Raw genomic sequence first — 12,552 nt, 5'->3', positions numbered from 1 at the left:
GAGCAACATGTTTAAAGCAATTAATAATGTTGGAATTCCAAATTTAACCTACATCTTTTTTAACAATAAAGTGGGCAACAATGAATTTAGAAAGTATACAGACAAAAACCAGTAGAATGAAACACAATACCCATCATCCCAAGTAGGCTATAGAAAGATTAATACTTAATACATTAATACATCAAAAAGGAGGAAGGAATCTGATGACTTTACTTAGATCACATGATAATTAGGTAAAAAGCTTACGGAAATAATTCTGAAACAGAGATAACTTCACAGAATAATATTAGAAGCTGGCTATAGCTACAGTCTCTTGGAAATTATTGAATGTAACTGATATTTCTTCATTTCTGTTTGGAGCTATGAAATGACTCAAATAGAGGAATGAAATCAAAGGGACTTTAATGGACGGCATCTACATTAACTCAATCACAGTATGTCACCAAAGAAGTGACAAACAAATAATCAGGTCATTAATATTTGTTTACAGAAGCATTTATGAGAATTATGCAAAGCCAAGTGCCTACTACTAAAAAATTACATAAAGTCTACCCTTAAGAAGTCTGGATTCGTTGATTGATGTAAGCTTTGCGAGGAAATGGTAAAAACTATGTGACATATCACTGGGGGTTACAAAAGTTTAGCATCTACTGAGTATCTATATATACATGACCAAATGGCCAGAATGATATAGCAGAAATTCCCTGTCCTACATAAACAGTTGACAAACTGCCTTACTAAACATATGCCCCCCAAACATCTTTGAAATTCTTCAAATAAACTATACTGAAGTGGAATACCATCACAGACAAAACATTATTCTATAATTTCTTGGAAACATAGATGTTTAAGAATTTAAGAATCCTTTTGATGCATGATTATTCTAAATGCTCATAACCTCTGATCTATGTGGAATCAAAAGTTCTCAAAATAAAGAAATCGAACAGAAGAAATCAGAATCAGATGAGAGTCAAATGAAGCACCTATCATCCCTGAAGTCTTGTCTGCTATTGGAGTTATCGTGAAAATTCCTGCAGTGAACCTATAGATATTACATCCCAACACCTTTATTCAATTACAAAAAGTCATCATTTACATGATTATTAAACAGAAAATAACAATAGTTAGAACAGTGACTTTCTGGGGGGAGCCAAGATGGCAGAATGAAAGCAGTGACTTGCTTGGGCTCTCCCCAAAACCCCTCCAAATACTCATAAAAAATGGCTCTAAACAAATTCTGAAGCAGCAGAACCCACAAAAAGACACAGTGAAACAAATTTCCAGCCCAAGACAACCTGGATGATTGATCAGAAAGGTGTATCGCGCCAGGCTGGGAGCGCAGCGTGGCGAGGGCGCGCAGGCCACCATGAACCTAGAACAGGCCTCAGAGGACTGAATCTCAGGCAGCTGTGGAGGTTTCCAGACTCCTCAATCCACCAATGCCACAGACAACTTAGAAGGTCAGTGGGAAAAGTCTGTTTCTGTAGGTGGTCAGAGAGGAAGGCAGGGTCTCAGATCCATTCCCCAAGAGGCTAGCCCTAGCGGGGGCAGCTGCTTCCCGAGCTTCTGGACCACAGACTGAGGGGGAATCCAGTGGGTAATCAGAGAGGGACTGCAGGGATCTCTTTGCCAGTGCTGAGGCAGTAATCTCTTGCTTTCCCCGTGTGTGGATCTGGGTCACAGTTCTGGGGGGCAGTACTGGGGTGAGGAGGAGCACTGGCATGGTGGAGCTTGTAGTGGCTGTGGAGAGAGAAACCCCTCCTCACAGTTACAGGACAGAAAGGAATACTTGTGGTCACAGGCCAGGAAAGGAGTAAACACCTCGCCCCTTATCATACCACCTTGGAAGAACTGAAAATTTACAGGTCCCTACAAGTATCTCTGAAAACAGCTACACAAACCCCTGAAGCTTGGGACAGTACACTCTCCACATTGGAAGCAGACTCTTACCTTAACAAGAGTTTAAAACTCAAGTAATTGGCTGGGATCATGAGCAAGCAGCAAAAATCAGACTATATTATCTTACTTTGGTGAAAAAGAAGATCAAAATATACAACCAGAAGAAGACAACAAAGTCAAAGCTCCTACATCCAAAGCCTCCAAGAAAAATATGAATCAGTCCCAGGCCTTGGAAGAGCTCAAAAGGGATTTTGAGAAGCAAGTAAGGGAAGTAGAGGAAAAACTGAAGAGAAATGAGAGTGCAAGAAAATCATGAAAAACAAGTCAACAGCTTGCTAAAGGAGACCCAAAAAAATACTGAAGAAAATAACACCTTAAAAAATAGCCTAACCCAAATGGCAAAAGAGGTCCAAAAAGCCAATGAGGAGAAAATGCCCTAAAAAGAAAAATTGGCCAAATGGAAAAGGAAGTCCAAAAGATTACTGAAGAAAATACTTCCTTAAAAATTAGAATAGAGCAATTGGAAGATAGTGACTTTATGAGAAATCAAGACACTGTAAAAATCCAAAAGAATGAAAAATTAGAAAACAATGTGAAATATCTCATTGGAAAAACAACTGACCTGGAAAATAGATCCAGGAGAGAGAATTTAAAAATTATTGGACTATCTGAAAGCCATGATCAAAAAAAGAGCCTAGACATCATCTTTCAAGAAATTATCAAGGAAAACTGCCCTGATATTTTAGAACTAGAGGGCAAAATAGAAATTGAAAGAATCCACAGATCTCCTCCTGAAAGAGATCCCCAAAGGAAAACTCCTAGCAATATTGTAGCCAAATTCCAGAGTTCCCAGGTCAAGGAGAAAATATTACAAGCTGCCAGAAGGAAACAAATCAAGTACTGTGGAAACACAATCAGGATAACACAAGATTTAGCAGCTTCTACATTAAAGGACCACAGGGCATGGAATATAATATTCCGGAGGGCAAAGGAGATACCCAGCAAAACTGAGTATAATCCTTCAGGGGGAAAAATGGTCATTCAGTGAAATAGAGGACTTTCAAGCATTCCTGATGAAAAGACCAGAGCTAAACAGAACATTTGACTTTCAAATACAGGACTCCAGTGGAACATGAAGAGGTAAACAGGAAAGAGAAATCATAAGAGACTTATTAAGATTGAACTGTTTACATTCCTGCATGGAAAGATGATATTTGTAACTCATGAGAACTTTCTCAGTATTAGGGTAGTTGAAGGAAAAAAATTTTATGTATGTGTATATATAGATAGATAGAGGGCATAGGGTGAGTTGAAGATTAAGGGGTCGTATCTGGAGAATAAAATTAAGGGATGAGAGAGGATGATACTTGGAGAAGAAAGGGAGAGGTAGAATGGGGTAAATTATCTCACAAAAAAAAACAGAAAAGAAAAGTCTCTTACAGTGGAGGGGAAACAGGGGAAGGTGAGAGGGAATGAGTGAATCTTATTCTCATAGGATTTGGCTTAAGGAGGGAATAACATACACATTCAATTGGGTATGGAAATCTGTCTTACCCTACAGGAAAGTAGGAGGAGAAGGGGATAAGAGAGCAGGGGGTGATAGAGAGGAGGGCAGATTGGGAAAGAGGGTAATCAGAAGCAAATACTTCTGAGGAGGGACAGGGTCAAAAGAAAGAATAGAATAAATGGGAGGGCAGGATAGGATTAAGGGAAATAGAGTTAGTTTTTCACAACATGTCTACTAAGGAAGTGTTTTGCATAACTGCACATGTACAACCTATATTGAGTTGCTTGCCTTTTCAATGAGGGTGGGTGGGGAGGGAGGAAGGGAGAAAATTTGGAACTCAAAGTTTTAAAAACACATGTTTTAAAAAAAATGTTTTCATATGCAACTGGGAAATAAGAAATACAGGAAATGGGGTACAGAAGTCTATCCTGCTCTACAGGAAAATAGAAGGGGAAGGGGATAGAGAAGGGAGGGGGGAGAGATAGAAGAGAAGGCAGACCAGGGGAAGGGGTATTCAGAATGTATGCCATCTTGGAGTTGGGGGAAGGGGGAGAAATTTGGAACTCAAAAACTTGTGGAAGTGAATATTGAAAACTAAAAATAAAATAAATTTATATTAAAAAAACAAAACAAAACAAAACAAAAAAAAATAAAGCATGAGAAGTAGCACCATTCACATATTACTAAGGACCAAATTAAAAAATCTGAAGGAACTTTAATGAGAGTTATAAAAAATAAGCTTTTGATTTAAGATTAACAAGTTTTAAAATAAACTTGAAAGTTTTAAGCTAAAAAAAAAAGAATAGTGACTTTTCCCAGGATTCTTTCTATGTTAACTCCATTGTATAAGAGATGAAAATTAGAATAATAATAATTTGAGAAGAATAAGAAAATGTAATAGCACATATTCATAAGGCAATTTAAGTTTACATGGGGTTTTGTATAAACTATTCTATTTTATCCTTACAACAAACTCATATGGCATATATTGCATAATTTCTTGGATATAACAGACTAATAAGAACTTAAGAACATTTTTAATGCTTTTCACAAAAAATGCTCAATAATCTCCAATCTCTGTGGAATGTCAGGAAAACTCAGCTTCCTGAGTTAAAAGCTGGCCTGAGACACTTACTGATTCTGTGATTCTGGGCAACCTTGGTTGACTCAGTTTGCTCATCTGTAAAATGACCTGGAGAAGGAAATGGTAAACCATTGAAGTATCTTTGCCAAGAAAACTTAAATGGAGTCCTGAGAAGCAGACACCATGGAAAAATGACTATGACAACAACAACAAAAACCTCCTTAATGTTGGCTTTTATATTTTTGGAGTAAATAACATCATAGATTTAAGGTTAGAAGGAAACTCAGAGGTCGTCTAGTTCAACCTCCTTATTTTACAGATTGGAAACAGATGCAGAGATGTTAACTAGCTTTCACAAAGTCATGCAGTAAGCTGCAAAGACAAGTTTTGAACCCAGATTTTCTGACTCTAAATCCAGTATTTTTTTCATTGTATCACAAGATTATTTCTTACCCCAAAGCTGGATGTTATAAATTTTCATTAGTTGGGAAGTTATGCAAAATTCAGCAAGCTAATGGAAGAAATTGCTTAACACAAATTTTATTTCATGCCTTAAAATTGAGTCTAGCATGGACAAATTAAAGAAAATTTTAGGGAATGTGTAGATTGTAAGCACAATTAACATTCTATGCTATTTGAGTTTATTTCTCCTAATTTGAAGACAGAGAAATTATTCTAGTTACAAGCCCTGAAAAAAAAAAAAGGAGGGAGTTATTATAGTGCCTGGGGCTGCATCCTCTCTTTGCCCTTTCTGGGGTTTCTAACATTAGAGTACTAAAGGGAAAATTCAGGGTCTTCCCTAGGTTTTGTTCTCCTTACCAATAAAACCTCAGTTTCCTACTACTCTTTAGTGCAGGCAGAAGCTCTGCAACACTCAGCACACAGCCGGTTTATCAGAGGTTGTTCCCCAGCATCTTTAGCATTGCCCCAGGTGAGACACTGATTATGAAGAGGGTTTTTAAGGACCCTGTAGTTGCTGTAATTCTCATCGCGTCAGGAGGCAGATTGAAGATACGTAGGGAACGGCCTGAAAGAGGAAGCTCCTTTTTCACTCCAAGCAGGTCTGTGCCTATACTATCTGCGGCCTTACTTGCCTGGGGCACTTAAATGATTGATCTGGGGTCAAACAGCCAGTCTGCATCACAAGCAGGACTTGAATCGTATTTTTCCTCACTTTGGTCAGTTTTCTAGCCACCACAGCACGGTCCCTTTCATGGACGGACACGGAGATATGAAAATTGGCCCTTCCTTACACTCATTTTCTGGTTATTACCTCAAAAAACTAGAGAATGATGTTCCACTCAGAGGAACCGTAGTTTGGCCCGGCGCTGTTGGCCCTAATTTGCCCCCACCTGCCCCTGACCACGCCTTCAGACTCCATTTTTATATTTCAGAAGATGGTGTCTGGAAAGCCCCCATAATGAAGCTAACTCAAGCTGATGAACTCTTCCTAAGGTAAAGAGTTGGACCTGTGGCTAGTGGCCTTTTTTTTTTTTTTTGCCAAAGGAAAATGCTGCATCTCAGGGTGTGTGTTATCTCCCTTAGCTTGCAATTTTGTGGCAGTTGGGGGAAATGGGATAAACATTCTCTGATTTTTGCATTGTCTAGATTTCGATTTAGTGGAAAACTTTAGCGATTCACTAAGGAAATTGAGAAAGGGCAGCTGTAGGAAATGAAAATCACTTTCTTAGCAAGTGACAAAATCAGCATTTCCCAGCAATAAATTTCCAGCACTAACAATCTGTAATTTGTTCCAGAACTGTTTGCTAAAAGGGCTGTTAAAAATATAAGCCACCTAACTGGAGCTTTGGGAGGGGGGGGGGGAGAGAGTGAGAGAGAGTGAGTGTGTCTGAATGTGTCTGTCTGTCTGTGTCTGTTCCCCTAGAAGAATGTAAGCTCCTTGAGGGCAGTCACTTGATAAATGCTTGTTCAAAATGCCTGCTGTGTGCTGCGAGCTAGAGTTAAAAAAACAAGCCAGTCTCTGACCTGAAGAAGGTTACATTCTGTGGAGACTGGGAAGGGATGGAGATAACGTGTACAAGCATATAAAAAAAAATAAATACAAGATGATTTTGTTTCATTGGGTAAAAATTAACAATGTGCTGACCTTTAAGATCTTTTGCAGCTGAAAATCTTTGTGCGTATTCTTAGAACAATTTTTGTTATTTGAGCGGTTGTATTCTTATTTGTTGTTTGAGATGCTAGGACTGAGGCATCTCCTAAAGTCTTAATATTGAAGATCTGTCTCACAGGTTTTCCTCTAGTGTCAACCTAAGTTCCTCAGAAAACCAGTCTTTCTACACTAAGCTATGAATTAAAGTAACAAGTGCACAAACCTGTTGGAGTATAGGAGTATTATGTTCCTCCTTTAGGGACTGTTCCAGTAACAGATGCTTACAGTAAGGTCAAAGGACCTTAATAGTTTAAGGTTATGTGAGTATCAGCTCCTTGACTCTAAGTGATAACTAGGTTTTCAGAAAGCAGACTTGTTAAACATTTAGTATATCTAGGGCATGTTTCAGAAAATCATTTTAATTGATTTCTGATAACTTTCTATGGAAGATAGGTACAAAGTATCATCTTCCTGTTAAAAAGTTGAACCTTAACAAGATTAATGGATGCAGAGTCCACCATTAAGTACAAAATTATGTCAGTAGAATGTAAGCTCCTTAAAGGCAGACATCGGTTTCATTTTTTTCTTTATATCTCTAGTACTTAGTGAATAGTAAGTGCCTGATGCTTGGACTGAAGTGAATTTAATTGAATTCAGTGGGTAGCCAGAAAATCATAGTCTGCCTTTTTCTAGCTCCATTGGAGAACAGGTTTTTTGGCTTTCCATCAATGAACAATCAAGAAACTGACTAAATGTGCCAGACACTAGGCTAAGTGCTGGAACAACAAAGAATGAAATAGCCCTCATTGTTAAGGAGTTTAAATTCTAACTAGGGGAACAACACATACATATGTAAATATATACAGAATAAAGATACAGAGAAATATACACATAAGTAATGGGTAGTTTGTCAGGGCACTAACATTTGGGAGACCTGCAAAACCTTCATAGAGAAGGCAGTGGTTGAACTTTGAAGGGTAAGAGAGGGATTATGAATCAGGAGGAGGGAATAGAAATAGGAGATGGGGTACCAAGTGTAAGGAACAAAGAGAAGGTCAGTTTGCCTGGATTACAGAATAAAGGACAGGGAGTAATGTTCAGTGATGCTGGCAAGATAGGTTGTGAAGTGGATGTTATTTATTATATCATAATGAAAACATTTGGCATCTGGTAGTTATGGAAAGACTTCTGTGTCAAAAACAAGTCATTGCTAGCAATTTTCTAAAAAATCATATTTGGCTTTCTAAATATATGTTATGACTTAACTCATTGATGGTGTATATAGTAAGTGCTGAGTGACTTGTTAGATATTACTCAAAACATGAGTTTTCTAGAACCAGAAATTTCAGGATTCTCTGAAGGAAGTGAAAAATTATATTCCCATGTTTTGAACACTGTCATGGAAGAAATGAGATTATTAGAGCAATATGAGTTTAACTAACACTTTCTTTGTAAAGCAAAATGTTTTTCACAACCAGGGCATCTTACATGATATTGTCTAAGTTGAAATGGAATTCTTGTTTTTCTAAGTGTTTTTTTTAAATAAGTTTCTAAAATCTACTAGATTTTGATGGATGATACTCCCATGCATTGGTTTTAAAATGTAGAATGCAATATGACATCTGCTTTGGGCATAGAATCAAATTTTCAGTCATGCTAAGAAAGAAAAAGTTTGTTTCTCAAAGAGATTGGAGGAGCTGAAATTCTTTCCAACTCAAAATTAGTCATTCTGTGTGGAGAATTATCAGCTTAAATCATTCTTCTATGTTATTTATCTGTATGTTCCTATAGAATAAGAATCCTTATTTCCTTTTTTCCCTTTGAATAGCAACAGAATAGTTTTTCTTGTTTTTAAAAAATATGTTTCATTGATATCTTTGGGTTTTGCATCACTGACATTATAACAAAGAACAAAAAGTTTAGCAAAACTAACCAACACATTAATAAACTCTGACATTATAGTGTCCCACACCCTTGGTCCCCCATCTCTGCAAAGAAAGGAGAAAGTTGGAAGTATTGCTTCTGCCAGATATGGTAAACTGCTTTGAGCAATTGAGAATTCTAAAATGCCTCTTGAAAAACATAATTTTTAAGAATCAGCCTGCTTGCAAATGATTTATGGGGGGAAAAAAACCTATGCGCCATTTTGAACTTACGAGAAAATAAATCCCCTGCATGCCTACAGATTTTTAAAAATAAAACTTTTTGGTTTAGAAGTTTTAAGCCTTTCAAATTAATAAGTAGGTGAAATTAATATGGATTTATTAAGCCAATTTAAAAAATGCCATTCCTCATTTGGATCTCTTTTTTGCACCAGCTAAATTGGAATTGATTGGAATGTTGCTGTGCATCAGGAACTTTAACTTTGGCTTGTATTTGATCAGGGAGATGGCTCATAAGAGGCTGATACTAACTCAACAAGTCGTGAAATTTGACATATCAAAAATGATGTTAACAGTAAAGGTGACAATGATTCTGTGAACGTCACAGGAGAGAAAAAAATAGAGTAGTAGGATAATGTAGACTAAAATAATCGGTTATGTTGGTCTCTGTTACTCTAGAAGCTCATGTAGGTCAGAGAGGTTCTTTTCATTTTTAAGTTTTTGTTTTCTGTCCATTTTATTACCACTGATTTAGTTGCTACTCTGTATCTCATTATTCTAAGCATTACTGTGGGACCAGGATGAAAGAGGCACAAAACCTATGCAACCTATTTTCTATAGCAGAGGTGTCTATCTCAGGCTGACTGCCAGCCACAAGTCAGTCATCTGCAGCCTGAACAAGTGCAGCCTGAACAAGATTAAAATGTAATTGGGAAGTGCTTGACAAAATAAATAAAAAGTATAACACAACACAGCAGCTACTGGTCAGCCATCATTGCCAGCTGGAAAGCTTTCCAGCTGGCAATGTGGCAGAACTGCAGGTTCCCTTTTGGTCTGGGATTACGGCTCTGGTTATTCTAACCATTGAAGACTTCAGACTGGGCTGGAAGCTGGATCTGAGATCCTGCTCTGTTCCTGGGGCCAGAACCACATAACTGCTGCTTGCTTCTGGATCCACTCCTTTCTAGGTCCACATCCCTATTTGCCCTTGGAACACCACCCCTAGGCACAGGTCCTTGCCTCATTCTACTCTGGATCTGTGACCAGGAACCTGGTAGTGAACCTACAGTTGACCCCTGTTTTCACACCTTGCACAAGATCAGATCCCTCTGTGTGTGTCTGTGGACAGCTCCTTATTGTGCTTGCATGTTCCTCACTGCCTTTCCTGGCTAGATGGCATCCCAGCATCCACAAACCTCTCTGTCTGACTCCCTATCCTGACCTGGGCTGAGAAAAAAACTCACTGTAATTTTTTTTCTTGGATTTCCCAATCAGGGGTTGGACTGGTGTATTTTCTAGATCTATTTTCATGAACTGAGCTTTGAAGGAAGTTGGGAAGTCTAAGGTAAAAGTGAGAAGAGATTGAATTCCTGGTTTTGGGGGGTGGAGTGGCCACAGCCTCCATAAAGAAGGGAAAGTTGGATGTTAAATTAATGAGGCTTATTATCAGACCAGTGGCCATGAGTTTGGGGAGCCTGAGTGTGTTTCTAGGTCTTCTATTATTCTTTTAATCATCTTACCCGCCTCTTTTGTGCCCAAAATGCAAAAAAAAAAAAAGGAAATTTCCATGTATTGTAAGTATTAAAAATATTTTAAGGCAGACTATAGCTCTCTTTAGCTTGACTAGGATATAAAATAGAATAGTTTCACTTTCATTTTCATAGAATTTATTATATGGTATGCAATTACAGGCCTGTTAAATAGCAATGGTGTTATTTTTAGAAAACTAGGGTCCTAGTGCCAATCTCTTTGCCTCTTCTCTGGATCTCATATGACAGGCTCACAGAATTTCAGAGATAGAAGGGACCCAAGGGGCCATCATCCCTTATCCAGCCTTCACTTATAATAAAGTCACATGAATGAGTTGGACTAGATCAGGCTATTTGACCTTTTTGGTGTGTGATAAGTCCTTTTGGCAATCTGATGGATCCTAGGGACTGTCTCTCAGAATCATGTTTTTAAAGGCATAAAATAAAATACATATGATTATAAAGGAAACCAATTATATTGAAATATACTTATCAAAATATTTTTAAAAACAAGGTCATTTAAGCCAGGTTAAAAATCCCCAGACTGCATCAATAATCTCTAAATTCCTTTCTGCTTAAGAAGTTGCATGATTCTTTATTGTCAGGATAGATTTATTCTTTCAGTTTTTCCTGTATTATTGTCCTAGAGAATTGTCATATTCTATCATCACCCATTCTTCCAAGATGTTCCTCTCATTTATTTTGATAATTTGTATAAGACATGTACAAAGTACTGTTATATGCTTCATCTTTTCTGATATTTTATTTCTTTAAATTGTCTATATATATAAATTCTTTTTAAAGGCTCAAATGGAATCTATGTCGTGGCTGATGTTGGGAAAGGCTTTAACACCTATACTTCCATATCTATCAATTGATAAACATCTCTGGTAAATTGTTGACTCTTTCCTAATTCTTCCTTCCTGCATTATAAGATCTGGAGCCTAGCATGCCTACATCCTGATATTACTTGTTTAAATCTAGAAATATAAGAATTATAGATAGAAATTGAACTAAATTTTTAAAAAAGCATTCTGTAGAATCTAACAATCTTGTTCCTATGCTTTCAAATTTGATTTAAAGATATATCATATATTGCTAAATTGATTCCAAGATCATGCCAATGTGTTGAAAACTCATTCACTTTCATCTACATTTCAGAAATATTAGACACAAAGGAAAAAGTCACCAATGGCTTCTGAAAGATGGGCAAAAAATAAGCATCATAACCCAGTGGAAAGCATTTGTAGGAAGATCAAGACTATACAGAAGAGAGACCAGTCTTCACATCCTACAATTCAGATGGTCAGATTTCATTCTAGGAATTTTGATAATATTTACACTAACACAGTGGAAATTTTTGAAGAAACACTGAATAAAATGACTGTTGGACATTCTTGTGAACCAGAAGTTTACTTTTCAAATCTTGAGAAAATTGATGATTCTGATCTTCAGCCTTTGTCTTCTACCTCTCTTCTCAGCTCTCCTGAAAAGGCAAACCATTCTTTCATTCTCCAAAGTCCTGAAGAAATCTTCAAGCCAAGAACACCAATACTGAATCACAAGTCTTTCATGTCTTTGGTGAGAAAGGGGGAGCTAACTTCTAGCAATGAATTTAAAGACTTTCCTTGTGGAAATGATCTTATTACTTCAACTCCTGATTTTTGTTTCATTTCTAATCAAAGCCCTGACCTTTCTTTGGTGGCAAGAAGGTTATCACTGAATGAAAGAGGTAAAAATTCTTTGAAATTTTTATTCTTTTAAATAAAGCATTCACCTTATTTGATTTTAAAATTTTTGAGGAAGAAAAAATGCACAATTAAAGTTGGGCAGGGGGATGGAATCCTTCATATTTTGCCTTTCAATTTTTCATGTTTATCTCTTTTTCCTCCTGTAAAATAAAAAATCTTACCTGAGAATCTAGAAGTCTATGTCATAAACTCCCTGGGGACAGGGATTATGCCTTACTTTTTATATTTCCCATTGCTTACCACACTGCTTAATGAATGATATAGAATGAAATATTTAAAATTTTCAGTAATGTACTTGGAGAGGCGTCATGGTAGTTAGAGGTAATAGATTCGACCCTAAAGTCAAAAAGACTTGTTTTCAAATCCTACCTCTGCCACAGACTGGCTGTATGACTCTAGACAAATCACTTAACCTCTCAGTGGAATTAGCAACTCTGTAAGACTATAAGTTGCAGAGAAGGTGCCCATCTGTTTTGATAGAGATGAGTTTCCTAGGCTGATCACAAATCTAGTTCCTATCCCTGTTATCCTCTATCATCGATTTTAAAAATATGCATTTTAAAGACC

General features: G+C 37.1%; 1 protein-coding gene across 1 annotated transcript in view; it reads left to right on the top strand.

The window, feature by feature from the left end:
* Positions 1-11,412: 11,412 nt before the first annotated feature.
* The window catches only part of IRAG2 (inositol 1,4,5-triphosphate receptor associated 2), a 115,324-nt gene continuing 114,184 nt past the window's right edge, over positions 11,413-12,552 (top strand). Inside the window, exon 1 of the mRNA XM_078150034.1 lies at positions 11,413-11,966. Within this exon, the coding sequence (XP_078006160.1) occupies positions 11,426-11,966 (541 nt within the window). The 5' untranslated portion in view covers positions 11,413-11,425. The remainder of the gene's footprint in view (positions 11,967-12,552) is intronic.

Source organism: Phascolarctos cinereus, unplaced genomic scaffold, assembly GCF_003287225.1.
Source record: "Phascolarctos cinereus isolate Bilbo 61053 unplaced genomic scaffold, phaCin_HiC Scaffold_1;HRSCAF=81, whole genome shotgun sequence".
In the NCBI taxonomy this organism is placed as follows: domain Eukaryota; kingdom Metazoa; phylum Chordata; class Mammalia; order Diprotodontia; family Phascolarctidae; genus Phascolarctos; species Phascolarctos cinereus.
The sequence above is the reverse complement of the archived record's forward strand: the minus strand, read 5'-3'. Positions and strand labels throughout refer to the sequence as shown.